At 38.3% G+C, this 23,663-nt stretch overlaps 1 protein-coding gene across 5 annotated transcripts; it reads left to right on the forward strand.

Moving 5' to 3' along the window:
- The first annotated feature begins 278 nt into the window (after positions 1-278).
- Positions 279-19,384, forward strand: nadka (NAD kinase a). Of its 5 annotated transcripts, none has more exons than XM_060880955.1 (12): positions 279-540; positions 3,291-3,448; positions 6,685-6,768; positions 11,834-11,963; positions 12,178-12,283; positions 12,381-12,466; positions 13,045-13,147; positions 13,874-14,013; positions 14,444-14,543; positions 14,638-14,795; positions 15,389-15,471; positions 17,684-19,384. In XM_060880955.1, the coding sequence occupies exons 2-12, from the start codon at positions 3,291-3,293 to the stop codon at positions 17,829-17,831; spliced, it is 1,296 nt and encodes a 431-aa protein (XP_060736938.1). In that variant the 5' UTR covers positions 279-540; the 3' UTR covers positions 17,832-19,384. The 5 variants fall into 5 exon arrangements, with proteins under 5 accessions (XP_060736938.1, XP_060736937.1, XP_060736940.1 ...); XM_060880954.1 differs by having other exon boundaries at positions 281-540; positions 12,175-12,283; XM_060880957.1 differs by lacking the exon at positions 3,291-3,448 and having other exon boundaries at positions 284-540; positions 12,175-12,283.
- Positions 19,385-23,663: the final 4,279 nt, after the last annotated feature.

A 23,663-nucleotide genomic window follows, 5' to 3' on the forward strand; every position in this document is an offset into this window, starting at 1 on the left:
TGGGTAAAGGGTGGACTGGTGGTGGGGTAAAGGGTGGACTGGTGGTGGGTAAAGGGTGGACTGGTGGTGGGGTAAAGGGTGGACTGGTGATGAAGAACAGACTCCAGCCCTGCGCTCTTATTTTGAATCAAACCCACCGTCAGAGCACCAGCAGAGGGAGGGGCTTAAAACTTGCTTATCCACATCTTGACTAATCATCGCGGGCACAGCAACAACCCGTCCATTTCAACCAATCGGCGCCGGCGTTGACGTCGCTGTAATAAATGCATAGCAACCGGACTGGCTGGGCGAGTAGCATTCAGGAACAACAGATGACAGCTCAGAAGCTGCCGCTAAACCGGCCCGCGTGCTATTGGGACAAACACCGAAACCGGCGAAATGTCATCGTGAGAACAGCAGAGTGTATGGAGAAAGACAGCTAATTACTTATTCATGGCGGTGCTGTGATCCTCACAGCGCAGCGGCCACAGAGTTCCTTGAATACCCGCTTCCCTGCAGGTAGCAGGGTTTAGCGCGTAACCGCGCAGGATCAGGCCGAATGTAAGTAGCCTGTTAGCTAATACTTAGTTAGCTAACTAATGCTAACTCTCTTGCTCATGTGCAATTCCTGCATTCAAAAAGGTTCCTTATATAAAAAATATTGAGTTTCATTGTATAAAAAAAATTGTTTATGTAACTAATTTAACTAGCGGTTTGTATTGTCAGTCATGTAGCTGGTGTTAGCCAGAGATACCCATACATTCCCTATGATATCTCTCTTCTGTTCTTTGCCTTAGTCCCATTAGAAAGTGTTCTCTGGTTTTAAGAGACACGTTTTAACGTTTTTCTCTTGACAGACACGTTTTAATAGGATGAAATGAATCAATTTCCCCCACAATACTGCGATTCGACACTATATCAAACTTGGTCTGGTACAGTAGTATATACATATCAGCCATAACACCTGCTTAATGTTGTGTCGATTCCCTGTAAGGTTCGTTTGTGACTCTCAAACGGCTCCGAGTCGAATGCTTGAGCTCCACAAGACCTCTGAAGGTGTGCTGTGGTATTTGGCGCCAAGACTTTAGCAGCAGACCTTTATCTGGGGAAATTTGAAGGCCAAATCAACACCTTGAACTTTTTTGCCATGCTGCTCAAACTATTCCTGAATATTTATTTTGGGAGAATTATCCTGCTGAATGAGGCCACTGCAGTTAGGGAACACTGTTGAACAACAGAATGCACAAGAACGCCACTCTACCATTTTACCATTTTCCATATTGTGCCATCGCTTCCCTGGGTTACAGACATGCGTGCAGCTGGTAAACATAATTCATCAGACAATGATACTGATGGCTCCGTTTGTTCACCTTTTAGTGGTGAACAGGGGTCAGCATGTGCACTATGACTGGTCTGTGGTTACACAGCCCTGTACATTCATGGCGTTTGGCACACACCCTGATCCAGAGCGACTTACATTTATCTCACTTTTTATACAGCTGAGTAATTGACAGTTAAAGGCCTTGCTTAAAGGCTCAGCCGCTCGGTGCTTGGTGGACCTGGGATTTGAACTCAGAACCTACACTAGTCCAACACCTTATATAGCCAGCATTAACAATTCCGGGAACATCGTGCAACAGTCCATACAATTTGTCCCCTTGTCAAATTCGCTCAGATCGTTGTGCTTGCCCATTTTTCCTGTTTCCAGTACATTAAATTCGAGAACTGACTGTTTATTTACTGCCTAATCTATCCCACCCCGCAACAGGTGCTATTGTAATGAGATAGTCAATGTTATTCACTTTACCTGTCAGTGGTTTTAATGTTCTGGCTGATCAGTGCATACAAGTGGGGGTCAAAAGTAGAGAACAATTTATAAACACTTGACTTTTTTTTTTTTTTCGGAAATGTTAATCTTCGTCGCTCAAATTTGAGCAGAATTCTTCTACTAGCATGGCATGTTTTTACAAAATAACCAAGGCACTTAAACAAAAAGCATTATGTTGTGAAAAACCATAGTGATGTATAAAAAGTTTTTTGAGGGTAACAGTTGAGAAGAATTAAAAGCAAGTGTAAAGGCCCTGGTTTTGAGTGACTTCAGCACATCTTGTGGCCACAGGACATCACAAGTTTACATCCATGTACAGTATTTGTCCCAACTCTGCTGCAGAAAGAATCCCCTAAACTTTCTACTACACCTTTCACCGACTTCTTTAGACACTATGGGGTCAGTCTTTATCCAGTTTGATGCCGAACATACTGTTTCCCAACAGACCCAAATAAACAACAAGAGATATTTGTGTTATAACGACAGCAACCGCTCAGAAAGCAGAACAGTTAAACGAACCTGGATAACCGGTGCAGCTTTCAGTGTAGCTCAGTTCAATGTGTTTTATTGACGTTTGTTGAAATTATCAATAGTTGTTTGCAAAACAGCAGCTTGCCACTTCTCTCCAGATAACAGAAGTCTGATAACAGAAATCTGATTCTGCTCTTGAACTTCTGTTTCTCTGTAGAGAGGAGAACTTTGCCCCTAAAACACTAAGCTGTGTTTTACTACTTTACATGAAGTTAACACTGCATCTTGAGACGGCGAGCATTTGTCTAACCGCCAACATCCTTTGTTTGTCCCTGGCTGAGTCCCCATGTACTGCAGGCAGTTTGGCCTCATTTGAATTCATCATCCATCACAGCTGCCCCAGTTTCAGCCCGTACCAGTACTGAGCCACTCTGTAATCCTTCACCAGCCTCATACTTTCGCATCTGCCACCCTGCTGTAATCAATCACATCCATCAGACGATAGTCACAGACAGCCTCGGTTGCCAAGTCTTCTCTCTGTAATCTGCAGAGCCATGACATCAGTGATGGCAGCAGAAGTGATGACATAGTGATGAGTGACATTTTTAAATAGAGATTTTTTTTTCCCCCCAACCATTTATGACATGCTGAAGAAGCAAATCCTAATAATTAACTCCAGCAAACTGTTCGTAGTAACATTTAGGGGGGATAAAGGGTAGTGAAAGAAAAGTTTGAGAAAACATGAATTTTTGAATACTAGTGCAGCTTTAATTAACCCCAACCCAATTGTTTATAACGGGAGTTTAACTGTGCTTTTACAGTCTTATTGTGTCTCTTTTCATTTCCGAGTTGCATCAGCCTTCATATCCTCCTGAAATAGATTGCATAGAAACTCATGACACAAGACAAACAAGAAGACAATAAGCCTCCGATCGTGTTAAAGATTTACACAACGTTCAGACTTTAAGCCGTTCTCACTCTGTTTCTGTCGTCCTTCGTGCCCTTGTCTCAGATGGAGAGTTCTGGAGAGGCGAGCTGTGTGCTGAAGCCAGAGGCAGCCTGCTCATCCTGTGCCGGAACAGAGCCTCCCGTTTCGAGGAAAGCTTTCCGTAAAAAACAAAAAGCCAGGAGCATGTCCACCTCAGCTTTGCCTAGCTGTGCGGAGTTCAGGTAAGAAAAAAGTCTAGCACGTGCAGGTTGTCAGCTCTGTTTCAATGACATGAGCAGATCCTGATGAAGAAACTTCATGTAACATTTGAACCTATTATATTGGACATGGAGCTGCCAGGCAGGAGGCAAAGAGGAAGGCCAAAGAGGAGGTATATGGATGTAATTAATGAGGATTTGAAGCTAGTGGGTGCAAGTGTTGAGGATGCAGAAGATAGGGATAGGTGGAGAGAGATGATTCGCTGTGGCGACCCCTGAAGGGAAAAGCCGAAAGAAGAAGAAGAAGAAGATATTATATAGAGCAGCAAAAAGAAACAAAACATTTTTTTTGGCTTGTACATGAGATAAGAGACTTTTTTTTTTCCTTTCTAAAGAAAATAGAATCATCATATTAGAGTAGGAAATAGCCTATTTCCCATCATGTTGTTGTTCTACTTAGACTTTCTCTTCTAGCGCTAATGTAATGATCTGTGTGCAACTAGTAATCCATTTAAATAGCAAACAATGAATTTGATTAAACAAAAACACGTGCGCACACAAACATACATGGGGCTTTGTAGAATTAAACAGATTTTAATCTCTATATGTCTATATGACAATGATGTAAGATGTTTTAATAGCTATTGCGGAGAGAAACGAAGAAATATTCTTTTTGTGGCTTCAATATCATAGGCTTCTGTTTTGATTATTGCTACTTAATAAATTCTGAAGTTTACTCTTTGTTTGTCAGTTTGTTTGCTGTCCACATATCAGGTTTGCATCCTCTTTTTGTTTCAACTGAAACCACTTCTGATATTTCCTAGTTGCAGCATCTTGTGGGTTTCGTCGTTTCTAACAGCAAATCTCGCAACACGTTTAACGCAAGCTGTTTAAATTGCATCACGCATAACGTGTCCAATGTACTTTGACGTTGCAGACGCTGTAATCGTCAAGTAAGGGTTGTTTAATTTTTATTTCTTTGCAGTACTCTGGACATTTGTGACGTTGACGCATGCCACAGTACATAAGCTGATTTTTGTGTTTTATTTATTGAAACTAAATCATTGTGCCATCCCAGGAAGTCCTGGTCCTCTTCTAGGAAGTCCTGGTCTTAGTATCAGCTCAAACAGTTTCCCCCATCAAATCATATACAATACATATCAACACAGAGAAAAAAGCTGTGTTGCATCAAGCTTTAAACATTTGCTTTTTTGTTTTTTTTAAACCATAACTCTTTAATTCTGAATCACGGATCTCCTGATTCTGGGCCAAAACACTTTAACGCTGTTAGGAAATAGACAGTTGGTTTAAACAGGTTGAGAAATTTCCCCATACGAATACAAGTATTATTTAAAGCCCTCTGGACAAAAGCTTTGCAAATTGACTCCGCCCGATGCATCGCTCTCGTGCAGAGACGGGGTCTTACCCGCAGCTCAGAGAGCACTCTGTTCCTTTGTGTTCGAGATAAAGCAGCTTAATAATTTTGCTAGAAATGTCTACTGAAGTAAATTCTCACTGCACCACAAGTTCTGCTGTCAGAAACACAAAATGCCTTCAGTGCACTGCCATCATTTCTGTGGCCCACTTAGCCACTGTTCCATTTTTTTGGTATTAAACAGTATATTTTTAGAACTAAAGAAAAATTAAAAATGTTGTAATCTCTAAAATGGTCTTAGAGCCTTTATTAACCTGCATAGTCATGCTGTTATGCAGGTCAAACGATCCTGTGTTATCAGTGGTGTTTATAACCGCATGTAGATCCACTTCAGTTAAAGTTCATATCAACTGCCAGGATGGTGAATTAAACAAAAAATGTTATTCCACAGTAATTCATCAAACTTTATCATTACATGTTGTATCATAATTTGCTTGTATTTCAGTAACTTGCTGTACAAACCAAATAAATAAGGACTGAAATCAGCTTCTGAGACAAGTAAACATTCAATTTCAACAAATGTACCATTAACTACAGACGCTGCATCTATTGATTCCAGTGTGTTTTCTTACGGACACTCGGCCAACTTCGAAACCTGTAATTCCGGCTTTGTAATGTCGTTCGACTTGTAATTCCGCGCTTTCCTACATAACTTGAATGCACCATGATTGTCATCGTACCGTATACTGTATGTGCACGTAACGTTTACGAACATGTGATGTTCGCTGTCTGCCAGCAGGGGGCATTACAAAACCTCGGATTGAGTACAACCAAAAAAAGAGAAATAGACATGGTTCCTACATGACTGGAGGAACTTTCTTCACAGACCTACGAATTATATTCCTGATTTAAATCCGTCGAATTCTGAAACGGTCTTGTCCAGTTCTAGCTACTCGTCCCCAATCATCATTTGAAATCCGTCACCTTTGATGCTGCCTGTGTTTTGTATGGAGGCTTTTCATGTCTCACAGGTGTCCCGTTGTTCTGCTGCATTTTACTCACAAGCATGAAACGTCGTCCTTGTGCTGCAACAGGAAAAAGGGAACCTTTTTTTAGACCAAACAAAAAACAAATACAAATCAGATTATATGAGTCCGAATCAGTTATTAATTCTTTCTGGCCCAGAGTGAAAGAGTAATGTGTTTTGTCATGTTTACTACTTTTAATAAGATAATTCGGGACTGCATGAGTTTAATTCTCATCATACTCGAATGCGATGTGTAGTTGTAAATGAAACTGAATTCCGTGTATACAGAAATGCATTTTGGGTGTCGGATTAGTATTTTGCACTTACTGCATGTTAGCTCACAGGACTTAAACAGAAGTTGCTGAAGGCATGTGATCTCGTCTGATGTAATCATACATGAAAATAAACGAGTGGGTCCAAGAGGATTTTACTTGGCACAAACCACAAATGTCCTCTGACCTTTGTGCCTATATTGGGGTCTCTAAACAGACATTATGTAATTGCATACGATCTTCCAGGCAATGTACAAAGAGGAGAAATGTGTATTATGCTAAGAAGTTCCTTTTAAAGCATTTCAGCCTTTGACAAAATTGTATAGACATTTATACGGTGTGTTTGAAAAGGCAGCTGATCTGTCAAAACGTTCCTTTCTGTTTCTGTTGTATGGAGCAATAGAATGCATGAAAGTGGAAAGATTTCTTGTATTTCTTCGATTAGCTTTCATAACTAGGAGGTTTGTAGATTTGTACAGACATAAATTCAACCCTTTTTGCTGCTTTTTTTCTCTTTGTCATGTGTGTGTTTTTCTTTAAAAAAAAAAAAAATTTCATTTATTTATTTTCTTTCTCTTTTTTTTAGGCGGAAAAAGTCACTGCACGGACCGAGTCCAGTGACCACATTCGGGCCCAAAGCGTGTATGATGAAGAACCCAAAAGCAGTGATGTAAGTCAAAAGTCAATAGTTGTTTGTACTTCTTCATCTCGGATGGACTTTCAAGTCTTTAATGTGCCGTAGTGGAAATCGTATGAAATACTCTGACTTGAGTAATAAAAGTACCGCTACTGTACTAATAATAATAATTTACTTGTGCAAAGTTAAAAGTTTCCTTTCAGTAAAACTCAAAGGAAAGAGTAAATAAGTTATCCGGTAAAACGGCTTGATTCACATGTCCACAATTGCCACAATTCATCTGAAATGTTCTAACCAAGTGAGCGATGCTGAAGTGAACACCACCTCGAGTCACTACACTATATAAAGAAAAGGTATCATTAACTGTCAGTAGCTTGCTTGGTTTATCAGTCTGTTGGTCTATCTCATGTGTTTTATTAAGAAACCCTTCACACACGATCCGGAGTGTTCCCTATAAACTTAAACCCCATAAGGAAGACATGACAGAACCTACAGAGCGAAATCTTCTGCTCAATACAGAGCTTTCAAACATCAGAAGATCTGACAAGCACTGACCCTAGCTTTTGGCAATACAGAGTTAATGGCTTTAAATGTACATTATTATGAAGATTGGATATTAAAATGGCAATATACTCATTTTAGCTTCACTGTCTTAGACATTGCTGCAAAGCATTTTGGAGATTTGGAGAACTGGATATTAAATTCTTTAAAATGTAAGCGTATTAGTGTTTAATAGGTTTACATGCTACCAAGAATAAATGCATGTATTCTGTTGTTAACACTGTGTTTATCAAAAACAAACATGGCAAAGGTGAAAAATGTTTAAAGCTCACATAGCCACGCATATAATAATAAGCCAAATACTTGTGCACTATGTTACGCCATCGTGTAGTATAAATAGTGTGAGTAGCGTGTTCACACTTGAAATCCAACACTTTTCGTACCTGGAAGATTCACTTATTCAGCTAAAAAAAATGAACTGCGGAATGTTGGACACTTCACACACACTTAACAAAGTGCTTTATTTACATAGCGGGACAGGTTAGCCGGGACTCACAGGTACCAATGCTGGATGAGAAATTTTTTCAAGATGCCCGACTATGCTTCAGTGGACGAGAGCCCAGGCAAATGACTTTTAAATTAGCTGTAGATGAAGCACATGAAAGCAAAGCCGTGGCAGGCCTGAGTAATTATTTCTCCTTTTTATATAATGTGATGTGATGATCAAAGAAGTCTTTTTAAATTCTATTGACCAGTTTATTTGCTGTGGTCTCAGTTTTCATCTGTTTTGTGTGTGTGTGTGTGTCTGTGCACGCATGCGTGTGTGTGTGTGTGTGTGTGTGTGTGTGTGTGTGTGTGTGTGTGTGTGTTCTGAACATGGACATAATGCAGTATAGGACTTAAGTACCACATTTTAATGCAATGCTATTCACTAAAGGAATATATGCTCATAAATATATCCAGGACAATATTTCTGAAACGTGTGATTTAAACAAAGAAAGGGGAAAGTAAAAAATTGTGTGTATATATATATATTTTATATATATACATCCTTTAATAAACACAAGGCCAGAAGGTATTAGTGTAACCATTGCTAGGCTTTTACAAGGTGTTTTTAGATTATTCGTATGAAAAGATTTGTCCACCCACCAAAGAAGAAGTAGTTTGTGTGTAACTGAATTTGCATAATGAGGAAGAGGAAGTTGGATAGACTAGAGAATAGTTTTTCCCCCCCCATAATTTGGGAAACCCTAGTTACTCAATAGTAAAAATCACCTCAGTCATTGTTTCCTGTATTTATGGGTTTAGGTATAATGTTAATGGCACAGTGTAGAAATTACTATAAATACTATACTATACTACAAACTATAAATAAAAAATCAGAAGAGGTAACACATACATAATGTATAATCAATATCAAGAATCATAACAGTGTTGACTCAGTGTAGTATAACACTTCTTGAAATTTCAAGTGTATGACCTAAGGATCGATTACTCATTAGTCACAAGCAGAGGAGTTCAGCATTTAGTCTGAAGATACACTGATGATGTCCAAGCCCACACAGGAATAACACTTAAAAACAAAGACAAAACAAAAAAAAGACCACGTATGGGTTTTCTAAAGGACGGCGACTTTGTCAGCACAGCGAACAGAAACGAATCTGATTCTGAAATAAATTTTAAACTTTTTATTTTTTCCTAATTTTCAAAAAAAAAAAAAAAAAAACAGGTAATATATCAGTAGGAATGAAACCCTGTTAAAACACACAGCCAACATAATGGATGTAAATTTGGAAAGCGCTGTCCTCTACTGTATGTCCCTACTTCAAGGGCTCGATGATGATGATGATGATGATGATGATTTAAGCGCACAATAGACTTATTTAATCATGTTTAAGGGCAGCTTCTAACAGGTCCTTGCTCTGCTTTGTTGCTGAAAAGGAAAACGTATGGCTACTTAATAAGGAATAAAACAACTGGCTGTGTTTAGTATAAAATAGTATACAGAAAATTTACATTCAAAGAATTTACTAGTTTTGTATTACAACTGTTTATAACTGTTCGTACAGAAGTTATAACTTTCATAAGACTCCATGTTAAAACCAGAATGAATCTCCTGGTTACACAGTTGCACATTTTAACTATACAGTGAAGGGAAAATATTTATAATCGCACTATTCAGTGTCGCCTCTGGCTCATCGAGAAGAACTTTATATCCTCAATAAGTAACATATATTTGTGTAAAGCTGCTTTGTGACAATGTCCATTGTTACAAATAGAGTTGATTAACATTAGAAAAAGCGTACGATTTGTAGTCGGCACTAGTGACAGGGCTGCCGTCAGAGAAAATAAGTCAACACCACCTGACCAATCAGAATAAAGATTTTCAGCAGTATTGTGCTTCGGATGTATGTAATGGGCTGATAGGACAATTCTGTATAAATAGTTTAGTGTAGTATGTCGTTATATTGACTTCAGTCGCCGTCCCTTCGCATCGTGTTGAACGATAATCAGCTAAACTCAGTACAGAATCCAAGCCAAGCACTTGGTCAACAGGTTGATTCATGTCGACATTTATAAATAAAAGGTTGTGAGATTCGATCTGACAACGTAGCCTCTGATCATTCATTTGCAGCGAACAATCAGGTAATCTAGTCTGTGTCGTAAGCTGGGCTTTGTTAAAAAATAATTGTCGTGTCCGTGTTTACTTTTGCCCGGAGGTAAATTTGCTCCTGTTGGTCAAGACATTTTGTTTTTCTTTCTTTCTTTTTTGGATTGATGTCGATGAATGCAGAGCAGGTATGGTAAAGGTTAAAGGTTAATCACCTTTGGGGTTTGAAAGGTATTTTAGAAGAGTGACGGGACATGCCTTTAACACACACTTCTATCATAGCAGGTAATGTGAGCTGATGTGTACACGGTGTGGTGAAGGTTAACCTGTTTGAAGATTGATTTAAAGGTTCGCTGTGAATTATTATTTAGTTAGGCTTGTACATGAAACTCAAAACTGCATGAAAGGTGTCGGATGAAACCGCTTGGATGCTTGTCGTTACTTATGCTAATTAAAGGGAATGTGGTGTTTTTGGGATACATGTGGGTTTGTTTATGCTGAAAGTGGTAACTCCCAGTTTCACACCCAAAACAATACACAGTGGTACAGAAAGAGAAGTTTATTATCATTATATTTATCCAGCTGAGGGTCACAGTCAGTGTCCAGTAGCTGCTCTTGTTTATAGACAGTTTATCTCCTGTGGACATTGAACTGTGTCTCATTTCTTCCTCTTTCCGTAATCAGGTTCCTAGAATTCAGGTGTATTTCCGCCCCCTTTTTCCTCTTATGTTTATATTTTATCCCCCTTATATTTGCTTTTATATAAAGAACTTTCAGTCTTTTTATTTGATCAGAAAGTTTCAGTTGCAGATTCATTGTGTAAAACAAGAGAGACACAATTATGCAATTCAGGGAGGGAGTGCCTATAAGGGAAAATCCTGCCTGATCTAGCCAATCACAAAGAGCCTGGCTTTGTGTCAGGTTGCACCACATGGCATGTGGGCGAGGCCTGAGTGGCGTGGTCAGGAGAGAGGTTTGTTTTTATAGTCGGAGGCTTTCAGAGGTTAATCACTCGAGATCGCAATCAGGGATGAGGACAGAGACGTAGGACCTGTTTTGGAAGAATTAGAAATGGAAGAGATGCCAAACGCACCCAAATAACCTGAACTCGGAGGTGCTTTATTAGAAACCTGTAAAGAAATTATTTTGCCTGGATCGCATGCTGAAAACCATGAAGTTCAACACCTGCATGTGGAATTGGTAAGATATCTGCATAACCGCGTGTACGAGGAAGTGAACTAGTGTTAAAATACGGGATGTAATTTATACCGAGGTTCCTACTTTAGACTGCTTTTTTTTTCTGTGACTTAATTGTGTTGCTTAAAAAAACACTTGTCGACTATACAGAGAGAGAGAGATTGAGAGATTAATACTTAGGGTTAGAGATTAGGGTTATGTAATATCCAAGGCTGCATCTTTGTACAAAACTAACTCAGCAGAAATATAGGCAAAGAGTGTTTAACAGATCAGAGTTAAAAAAAAAAAAAAAGCGCTCTTTGCACAGTCTGTGGTAGTGACTTCAACAAAGTGTAGGGTGCTTTCTAAGCACTTAGGCTTGTTATACTATTTACTAAAGGCTACAATGGGCAAAGTGCTAAGTCGTTTGATTACATACCAGGTCTGGTTACAGACTGTTCTTACTTGGAGCGACTGAGGAATGCACTTGCTGTGAACAGCTTTGCGCTTCAGGGTGGATTTCAAGTTAAAACCATAATGAATTTAGACATGACTCCGATACTCATACATACAAGTTGCCCGTAAGCTTATAATTACACTTTATGGTTGTACAGAATGCAGGGAATTGGTTTAATGAGGATGGCCATGGTTTCTTTTTCATCATCACTTCCGATTCAGTCTTTACGGGTCAGTTTATAAATGTAAAAAATATATATGTAAAATTGATCTATTTCTATAGAGCTGCTTTGTTAATTTCTATTGTTTAAAGTTCAGTTGAATGTAATCAAAGTGTGTGTGTGTGTTTTGCAGGCATATTCAGGACCCAGCAAGTCAGAGGTTGACCTGGAACAAGCCACCCAAAAGTGTCCTTGTAATTAAAAAGATTCAGGATGTCAGTCTTCTGCAGCCTTTTAAAGAGCTTTGCATCTTCCTCACAGAGGTCTGAATACTTACTCGCTGTGCAGATGTGCACAGCTGTTTTTGCTCATGTTTGAAGTGTGCATAAAATCCCATACGATGACGTACTTTAACGTACCATTGACGTACCATTTCTTGTTATCATTGCTGTAGAAACATTATTAACCACCGGATCGCCACATCTACAACATGAACTCATTTATTGTTCCTGTGATGTTTTAATGCCCCTTTAGCAGAAAAAAATGATCGTTTACGTGGAGAGGAAAGTCCTGGAGGACCCTGCCATTGCTAACGACGAGAGCTTTGTGGCCGTGAAAAAGAGTTTTTGCACTTTTAGAGAAGGTACACCACAGTTTATCCACATTTACAGTACGTGTTTGTAGAGCATCAGTGTTTATGTAATCCCTGACCTTTACTCCTGTTGCTGTACTTCTCACAGATTATGATGACATCTCCAATCGGGTGGACTTCATCATTTGTTTGGGAGGAGATGGAACTTTGCTGTACGCTTCCTCCCTCTTCCAGGTACAGAGACGTCGGCCTTGATTTTATAAAACCTCAGAAAACTATCTCACGTTTGTTGGTTGTGACCAAAGCATTACTTGGTTAATACATTGGACTCTACAGGAACTATAGTTTACTAGCAGACTCCTGAAGGTTTTGCATTAAAATTGTAGTTATATTTGTAGTTATTCGTGATTCCCTCCACTTTGATTAATAACCCAGAAAAGCAGCCCTGAAGCATGATGCTGCCACCACCATGTTTCACTGCAGGTATGGTGATGTGCTAACATACCTTTTGGAACTGGTGTCATTAGAACGTAACACATTTTGCCACTTGGTTTTGGGTGATTTATTCGAGCCTGAATGTTTTTTGTTTGTTTGTTTGTTTGTTTTTTGTGATAGTGTGTCTTCCATCTAGCCATCCTACTCCATTACCCAGAAAAATCTGCCATAATATATTACATTCCAGTGCTTTGGATATCTCTCAGAACAGATTCGCTGCTGAAGTTATTCCACCTTCATCAAGCAATACTACAGGAAAAGAGCTGAACACTGTATGCCTTCACCAACGTTCCTGTGCGCTTTTGTGTTTGTTTTAGGAGAGCGTACCTCCTGTTATGCCCTTCCATTTGGGATCTCTGGGCTTTCTGACACCTTTTAACTTCGACACCTACCAATCTCAGGTTACACAAGTGATTGAAGGTGAGCACACTGCTTTATCCTGGAATCTTACAGTTTTGTTTAACATTAGCTTTATCTTTCTTCTTTTTTGCACACTTTACTTCCCTGTTTGTTTCAAGTACAGGAAGTTTGTATTCTTTTGCAGCCCTTTTCCCATCAACCCAAATCTGATGTGCACACTTTTATGTTCGTGTTCTTTTCTTTTTTACGGAGACGTATTACTCATGTATCATAAAGAAATCTGGAGGAAAAGAGAGACCATGGTATAAAAAGCAACCTGGCTGGTGGATTAGTTCTCAATGAGTATTGCAGTGAAAACAGTCATGACATTATCTACTATTGGGAAATGTGGATTGGGTTACAGGAAGTCCCAAAGTTACTTAAGCTGGGGATTTATCCTAAATGTAGTTTTAAGAACAGCCTTAATCTGTGTATGTGTTCATATATAATAAACATGTCAGTTGAGTGCCGCATCCATCGTGTAGTCACTAACTAAAACCTTATTTAGATGAGACGGTTTGTTTATTTCATTCATTATTTGTTTCTCTTTTCCTATCCAATTTTCCCCCAACAATATTCTTTGAATTTCTTTTTTTTTTCCTCAAACCATTTATTAACGTCAAAACATATTTCCGTACGAAGGGCATATGAAATCCCTCCTTTTGTTGTCTTTGTCTATTAAAAGTTTTAGTCATTTGCTTGGAATCAGAATTTTAAGCTTTCGTCGGTCTGTAAATGTTTCTATAGGCAATGCTGCCATAATCCTGCGCAGTCGACTGAAGGTGAAAGTGGTGAAGGAAAACTGGGAGAAAACCAGGCCAAAGGAGAAAAACTCGATCATCGCAAACGGGGAAGCCGAGTCGGGCCGCAAAACTATGCAATACCAAGTGAGTGAACGAGCATGGAATGTTTAAGGACAAAGGGTTGTCTGTGATTGTCTCTGTGATTGTATGACAGAGAATAATTTGGTTAAACATCCTGTTGGTTGGGTTTCGAATAATGAATGTCTCAGTTTTGAAACCTACACTTACAAAAGTATGTCTGTCTGACTCAGCCTGTGTACGTGTTTGTGTATATACCTAGCCACCATTGCGGACTTCTGGTTAGTTAATGTGTACATGCATTATTAATAACATGGTGTCAAAGCCACAGAGGTGATCTTTTCATCTGGTTTGTTAGAATTAGCCCCAAATTGCTATGTCAATCTAACCACAAATTCCCTGTGTGCACAAAACTCGATTTGTTAATGTGTAGTCATTCAGTATAGAGTTGGGTTCAGTAAAGCCTTGTATAAAATAACTCCTGTCTCTGACTCAGGTGCTAAATGAGGTCGTTGTGGACCGAGGTCCTTCCTCCTACCTTTCTAACGTTGATCTTTTCCTGGATGGTCACCTTATCACCACCGTACAAGGCGATGGTCAGTCCTCATAATGATTTCTGCTACGAAACCTGAATGAATCACTATTTTGAAACAAGCAACAATCCCTAATCCTCTTCCTCTACCTTAACAGGAGTGATTGTGTCAACGCCGACAGGCAGTACCGCGTATGCCGTGGCAGCAGGAGCCTCCATGATTCACCCGAATGTCCCTGCTATCATGATCACCCCGATCTGTCCTCACTCTCTCTCTTTCAGACCCATCGTTGTCCCTGCAGGCGTCGAGCTCAAGGTAAGACAAGACGACACCTGAGACAAATCTGAAGCATTGTGTCATTGTCTCTTCATCAGAGATTCACCAATAATGCATGAGGAATGATCTACCAGTATGCAAAGCCCACTGTGATGTACAGTAACAGCAGAGCATGACTAATGGGAAACCAGTGACAAAGTTCCTGGAAAGAAATGGAACAGGAAACTGTAGTGTATAAAAGGAGCAAACAGAGACTACATGTGATTAGATGAATTCACTAAACTCCCAGTTGCTATCGCCCCAATCTTGATCTTGTATTATTTACTCTGAAACTCATAAAATGAATGAACTCGCCCTCGTTACAGCATTACTAATTTACATAATTAATACTGTACAATAGTGTGTCTTATCTTTGTTTGTACCACAGCGATTGGTCTTGGTCTTGATTTATTTAATTTCTTGTTTTTTATTACGTAATTGACCTTTTACCTTTGTACATGTGATAAACGATGATTGTATATGTTGTAAACCTCCATGGTCTCTGTCAACCAGGATAGTAATTGTAATATAAATGTAATATTGAGATCTTGTGGTAAGATTACTGACCTTGTCCCTCGATATCCTGCTTTTAGATCATGCTCTCACGTGAGGCAAGAAACAATGCATGGGTTTCCTTTGATGGCAGAAAACGGCAGGAGATTGGACATGGAGACAGGTGAGAGTTAATACAGTTCTTGCAGTTACTGACTTAACCCCAATCCCTGTAGATATCTATGGGCCTTTTTACACCTGGTCACTTCATGTGTTCTCTCTGATCCGATAGCTATCTGATTTGTTAAAACTGTTCCATTTACATTAGGCCACATAAATGCGTCTTGGCGAATCGGATATCAATCCGATCTTTCTACTCCCGCCCAAGATGCAAATATATTTTACCTCATTTCCGGGGTAATTGAAATGGAACACGCTTTGGTGTATACTTTTGTTTCTATATGTTTTACAAAGCTTTTGTTGGATGCTTTCATCGCTCCAAAGAGCAATAAGTGCCTGCGTGTCGTCTGTTATTTGTTTCTGACGCGATGCACGACTTGAGTCACCTGCGAGTGACGTATTTCCGTTTGGGAGGAGTATAGGGCTGACGTATGTGGCTTGAACAACCACATTCATTTACACCTGTCCAGTTTCATCTGAAATGCGTCCCAGACCACCTCCTGAAGTGGTTTGAACAATCTTTTTACCATCGGATAGCTATCCGATCACAGAAAACGCATGAAGTGACCAGGTGTAAAAACCCCCTATATCTCATTAAAGGCAGGTACAACATCTGAAAACTGTATTAACAATCAAATGCTGTCTGTTACCATGAAACAACAAAATATTCACCATGATTATCAGCGTCAGTGTCATACAATGCATTGAAAAAACATGTCAGAGTAAATAACAATTACACAGGTGCTGCACTGGATCCCAAGACATGCGCATCTGATAGGTGAAACCGATCCTGTAGTCATAAAGGACGTGAATTATTCAGGCCTGCAGCTAGCGTGTGGCATACATTTACCTTGTTTGTTATAACACTAGCATTAATGCTCCTATTCCAGGCTAAAGAAACAAAGTTCGCCCTGGACATGTGTTTTATAATAGACTAGAATCGTTTCTTTAATTTCACTAAATACTTTTTTAATAGGCTTGCTCCTAGCTTTCAATAGTGTAGCAAAACAATATAGAGGTTTTCACTGCTTTTCAGCTGTTCTCTACAAGTACAAAGTACAATAAAAGTCTTGGAGCAATGGTGAGATATGCTGCCCCTGAAACACAGACCTACTTCAGCTTTCCTAATCAGTATACTGTTCCACCCTGAGCGTTTTGCAAGTTAACAGCTTATGAAAAACACATTATCCATTTAGCCAGTCCCATGTTTTGTTTGGCTGAGTATCTGTTTAACTAGATGATAAAATTGGGACTAAGCGAAACAAACAAGGATATAATCATGTAGGGTAATGTGTTGTGTTGTATCCCTCAATAAAGCAAGTTATTGGCCAGTGTTTTGGCTTTTTATGTCTTGTGCTAACAAGGGATTTATATGACCGTTTTGAGCTTCCTGGTTTCAGTATTCATATGCTTTCCATCCAATTCCTCTGATTGTCATTCATCTGTCCAGCTTTAATTAATCTGACCAGTAATCAGGTTGTGCTTTGGTGGGTATTTGTATTGTAGCAGGTGTAGGAACTTGACCATGTTCATTCAGAGGTTCCCAAATGGACCCTGATGAATTTTCCATGACCCCGAGCTTTGACAGTTTTAGCTTCTCTTTTTTTATTTTGTAATATTTTCATGTTTGTTTTTCTTAACGACTGATGTTCCACCATCTCAGTCACTTGATGTCAAGGAACCAGATGGAGAAGTTTGTCTATTTTCATTGCAAAACTTCTACAATAGGGCGGCACTTCAGCTAGACTAGCGTAGGAGTTCAGCAATAAAATTAAAAAAAAAAAAAAAAAGGTTTTTCATAGGTTTAGAGAATGTTGTAGTAAATGATTTTGTTAAATAAACAAATGAATTAATTAATTGATCAAATATTATAGTATGTTGTAAGTTTCCATTAGCAGCCCCATTTGTAAATCAGCTGCTGAGTTAGTTATAATTAGAGCATCATGGTATAACACGCCATTGTGAATTGAAGAAAGTTTAAAATTAGGCTTCATATCGAATTAAGAAAAAATTCTGACTGTTGAAGTTATACTGTATGTTGATCTGACAACTATTAAAAAAAATAATATTAATAATTAATAATAATTGCATCCTGGTGCCTGGCCTATTGAGCGGTTCATATTTTCCAAATTTTCATTGAAGTTGGGTTTCATGTTCTAAAATTATGAAGTGATTTCTCCCTCCCTCTCTCTCTCTCTCTCTCTATCTTTCTCTAGCATTACCATCACCACTTCGTGCTTCCCTGTCCCATCCATCTGTTTCCGTGACCCAGTGAACGACTGGTTTGAAAGCCTGGCTCAGTGTTTGCACTGGAACGTGCGCAAGAAGCAAAGCCACCTGAGCTCAGAGGAAGAGGAGTTTTGAATATTTGCTCCAAAGCACTTTGTTTCATTTATTATATTTCTCTCTTTTTATGCCTGTCTGGGACGTGTCGTCCTACTTTCGACCACAGAACTTCTGCGAAGCTCGCTGCTTCATGGTCACTTTTGTGTGTTTGTAAGAATTTTTTTAAAGGAGAAGAATTACTATTTGTAGATTGTGTATGACACATAACTGTCATAAGCTGCCAGGAATATTACAAAGACGTTTCATGAGGAGTCGGAAAGAAACATCAGGTATCGTCTGCATCGTGCATGAGGAGCATTTAAGCACCAAAGCAATAACTGGATATGAATCAAATTGTGCCTTAAATGACATAGAACGTTAGAAATCCTTAAAGCGGATTTTAACGACGTCCTGCATTTGTGTATCATAGTTATACATATTCTATAAATAAATGTCTGGTCACAGGGACTTATTTGTGCGGGTCACTGCACAAAAAAAATGAAAGCTAGTACATTTTTTTTTTAATTTATAATTTTAACACTTACAGGTAAACAACAACCGCAAAGTATTTGATTCCTGAGATCACATAGCTCATTCCAGGTCTGTTGGGGCCCACGTTTTTTTTTGTTTGTTTGTTTTGATTTCCAGACTTCGATTTCTGAGCAATATTTTATTAAGGAATTATTAGGTGTTGGTTAGTTTTCCCCATTCCTGCCCCTGTTTGAGTTAGTATAAGTAAGTATATAAGTGTCCTTCTCACTGAAATTTAGCTTTACATCTCAAAACATTTAACAGGCTTATCTACTACATAAAGACTTACTTTGTGTTACTACATCGTGCAGTCACGTGCACTCCGACTAGTTTACTAGTACATTAAGGCTGTTGGAGGTCAATTCAGCCACATGTGCCCTATTCTCGAAGAAAACGAGGAACAAAACTGTTTACATTCACTTACCCTCTCAGAGGTGACTGAGCTTTTTATTAAATCATTGTTCAGATAACGAAGGAAAAAGATGTCGGTTATATTTATGAGCTCTAACTGTTAAATAGTTAGTAAGTAATGCTGTTCTGGTTTATGTTATGTAGAAGCCACTTTCTTAATTAGATCTGTCAATATTAGTTTTCATGAATTCTTGTTCTTAGTACTTTTGGGCCTAATGCATAATCATGTGAAGTAGTTACTACTTTCTGAAACCAAAACGACCAGTCTTAATTACTCTCAGACATCAAAACATAGATGATTGTCTGTGAGTGACTATATATAATGCTCAGGAGAGAATTCATTTTATGTGCATGATGTTCTTGGGGCCTGGACGTAGCGTAACGGGGTGTCTGGCTCATTCCATCAGCTCTGCTTTTTAGACATGACTAATTAAAAAAAAATAATGTAGAATTGTTCAGTCTTTTCACACAAACCTTTTCAACCTTTAATTTTGCACACAAGTTTTTTGTAATGTATCTTTTCTGAACATATTCTAAATGGGTCTTGATTTTTGTTTTTTTGTTTGTTTTTTACATAGCACTTTAATAAATGATCCACAGTTGATCAGTAAGATAAAAGCTTGTGTATGTGGCTTTTATTTGAGATTCTACTTTTGTTGGAGTATTTGCTGTTGGAGTCTATTTCTAGTGTATCTTTAATATTACAAGGATTGAATTGATTAGTAATGTTATTAGATATCTGAGGGGAGTAGATGGGGAACAGCAGAGAAGGAAATACTTTCTCACGAGTTATTATTTCAGCAAGTAGGGAAGCTTTAAGGTCTTTGCTTAGATACTGTGCTTGGGTTACAGACTGGGTGGAGTTTTTGTTGTCCTTTGTGAGCATATGGGTTTCCAAAAGTATCATCCAGGATGTTGCCTCATATACATTTATGGCATTTAGCAAATGTTCTTAATCAGAGTGACTTACATTTATCTCATAAATTCATCTGAGCAGTTGAGGGTTAAGGGCCTTGCTCGAGGGCCCTACAGTTAGCACCTTGTACCCAGTGTTCATCGAACAAGCTCTGGATCCACCGAAACTATGATCAGCAAAAAGGAGTTACTGAAATTGAAAGAGTCAGTAAATGAAATGCTATACTTAATTATATACAGTTTAGAAAAAAGTCATTTCTCTTTGGACTGTGCAAATAAATAAACTTTAAAAAGAGGTTGAATGGAAATCATAAGGAACAAAGAAATTAATATAATATGATACCCGATATGTTGTTACATGTAACAGTGGAAAAAGATATGCAATTTTTGTCACATGTAGAAAATACAACATGTGCAAACATTACAGAATGGGATGTGCTGTATGAAACCTGCATCTCTCTGAGAGAGAGAGAGAGAGAGAGAAAGAAAAAGAGAGAGAAAGAAAAAGAACAACCGTAACATCAGCAGGGACTGGGGATCTTGATAGAATTGAATGGAGAATAGATGGAGCAAAATATTGGGGAATACTACAAAAGAACCTGCTTCAGTCTGCTAAAAAAAAACTAATGCTTGTGAGGAAATTCACCTTTCAGCAGGACAATGATCCCAAGCACAAGGCCAAAGCAACACTGGAGCGGCTTAGGAATAAATATAAATGTCCTACAGTGGCCATTTACAGTCAAAGTCCTGATCTCAATCGTATTGAAAATATGTAACATAAATTATAGTACATAAGTAAAACCCAACCAATTTGAACAACCTGGAGAAAATCTGCCAAGAAAATGGGCCAAAAACACTTTGTCACTGTGTGCAAAGCTGGAACATATGTATTCCAAAAGACTTAAAGCAGGTTATTGCAAAAGGTGGCTTGACCAAATATTAATATGTTAGAGTTGAATACTTACGCAAGCAAGATATATTATTTTTTATATATGTTATTTTTTTGTTTGTTTTTTTTAACAGAGCCGCAGTTATAGAAAATGAATCAAGTTTTAAATGAGAATGTGAAATGTTTATGACTATTTAATTCTTATTTTTTCAAATTTTTTGCAAATGATTTTTAGATTAAATTGAATTTGATCTTTATTCCTTAATTTAATTGCAAATTGTGCAATAAAATATTAAAAACTGAAATGGTGTATAACCAATAAATAAAATAAAGATTAATATTATGTGCATATAATATTGTTAGATCATTTATTATACTATTAATTTACATTTTCATTTCATGACACTACGAGTCTAAAATCTTCATGATATTATATTTAAACTCATCTGCTTCAACGCTCCAATGCAGAATGAAAATATTTTTACTGACAAACTGTGCTTCAGAAGTGAATGAATGAACAAAGCGCAGTGTAACACTTTGAGACTGTTTTTTGTTTATTTTGTGCAAGAATTATCTGCATAGGTTTATAGTTTAATTATGATGTTTAGGCTATTATTACAAAATAGATATGGAAGTCTTTCCATTATTTATTTTATCATATTGGGTCATTTTGGTCAACTTTGTGTCTCCTATTGCTAAATAAAATATGGCCTTCCCTTATTTTAAAAACGTATATTTATTTTTGTGCTTCAATTATTTCTAATCAATAAGATTCTGATTAAGAAAACTCCAGCAAGCAGCAGAGCATTGTTTATGATGGAAAGATCACATTGTGATAAATCAGAACACATGGTAGTCTTACAAATAAGAAAATAATAAATAAAAAAAAAGTTATATAAATCTTAAATAAAAAAGTAATTAAAGTTCATTGTTCTGGATGGGGGGGCACGGTGGCTTAGTGATTAGCACGTTCGCCTCACACCTCCAGGGTTGTGGGTTCGATTCCCGCCTCCGCCTTGTGTGTGTGGAGTTTGCATGTTCTCCCCGTGCCTCGGGGGTTTCCTCCAGGTACTCTGGTTTCCTCCCCCGGTCCAAAGACACGCATGGTAGGTTGATTGGCATCTCTGAAAAATTGTCCGTAGTGTGTGATTGCGTGAATGAGAATGTGTGTGTGTGTGCCCTGTGATGGGTTGGCACTCCGTCCAGGGTGTATCCTGCCTTGATGCCTGATGAGGCTCCCCGTGACCCGAGGTAGTTCGGATAAGCGGTAGAAAATGAATGAGTGAGAGAGAGTGAGTGTTCTGGATGGATTTAAAAGTTGGGCATGTAAATTGTTGCAGTTCAGAATAAATCCATTAGGTGGTGCTGTTTCTCAGGTTAGACCTGATAGTGGACACTAAGCACTAAACATAATATTAGCATTTTAGCTGTGTAAAGTCTTGTGGAGACGAAATAAGAGTACAGCAGATAACACTTAAAAAAAAGGTAATTACATGTTTTTCTGCATAAGAAAATTCATGTTAAAGGAAAAAAAGGGGAATTATTTATCAACATTGTAAGTAGAAGTTGATCTTTATTTCTGAAGTTTGACAAAATCTGAGTGCTCCATCAGTTTAGTACTTTTTTGTTTGTTCAATTGTAAATGAACACTTTTTTTTAATTAATAGATGTCTCAAATAATGCTGAAAATATTATAATGCTGAAAGTAAAGTATTAAGTTTCCTTTTTGTAAGAACAAAGCTGATTTCTGAAGACAGAATATCTGCAAACAGCATTTCTTCATTCATTACTCCTTGTCATCTATATTATATAATTTTTTATTAATTAATTATTTGATTAAATAATTTACCACTCCCTCGATTTTTTTTTTTACATTTCATTTACATTTCTCCAAAATGCAAATGTATATATATATATATATATATATATATATATATATATATATATATATGTATATATATTTTATATATAATTGGGAACAGTTGGGGGGGCACGGTGGCCTCACACCTCCAGGGTTGGGGTTCGATTCCCGCCTACGCCTTGTGTGTGTGGAGTTTGCATGTTCTCCCCGTGCCTCGGTGGTCCGCAGTGTGTGTGCGTGTGTGTGCATGTGTGTGTGTGTGTGTGCCCTGTGATGGGTTGGCACTCCATCCAGGGTATATCCTGCCTTGATGCCTGATGACACCTGAGGCACAGGCTCCCCGTGACCTGAGGTAGTTCGGATAAGCAGTAGAAAATGAGTGAGTGAGTGAGTGGGAACAGTGGTTAGTAATCAGGGGCATTAGGATGATGAGGTACCAGATCACATGACTATTGTGTTGTTTTCCTGAGGCGGTGTTGCTGTTAATTGTCATTATCTTATTAAAATATGTATTTCAAGAAAGTACATTAAGAGAAAATTTAATTACTTAAAAAGTTAGCCTTTAAATAAAGATATCATCTGTAGTAAATCCTTTAAAACATACTCTAATGTCTAATGTTTTTCGACATTTTTAAAATAAAATGCAATTTATATACGTCTCTTCTCTAACTCACTTCAACCTTGTTTCTGGTTTGTTGTTTGGTTGAGAAGTTGAATCATGTGACCTGGGAAACAGAGATTACACCAAAATGGCCATTGAGAATATTGGCAGAATAGAAAACTGCATGAATGTGCAGAGGATTCCTATTAAACCTATTAGACCCATTCCTGTGCTCTGCCACAGGAGCTGTTGATGCTGTTCTACACTGAATAGAATAGAACTGTCATAGAATCTGTCCTGTGGACATCCATCACCATCTGGTTTGGTGCAGCAACAAAACAGGACAGAAACAGACTGCAACGCACGGTTAAAACAGCAGAAAAAATAATTGGCGCCCCCCCCTGCCCACTCTCCAGAACCAGAAACCGGGCAGGAAAAATCACTAATGACCCTTCGCACCTTGGACATACCCTCTTTCAGCTCCTCCCTTCTGGCAGGCGCTACAGAACTTTGCTTACTAAAACTGCCAGACACAGGAACAGTTTCTTTCCCCAGGCAATCACCCTGATCAACAACTCACCATAATTATATTCACTGCTTCTTATCATAAGTATTGCATTATCAGGACTGTCAGTCATCAAATCATCTGTATATATTACACAC

This window comes from Tachysurus vachellii, chromosome 11 (genome assembly GCF_030014155.1).
Source record: "Tachysurus vachellii isolate PV-2020 chromosome 11, HZAU_Pvac_v1, whole genome shotgun sequence".
In the NCBI taxonomy this organism is placed as follows: Eukaryota; Metazoa; Chordata; class Actinopteri; order Siluriformes; family Bagridae; genus Tachysurus; species Tachysurus vachellii.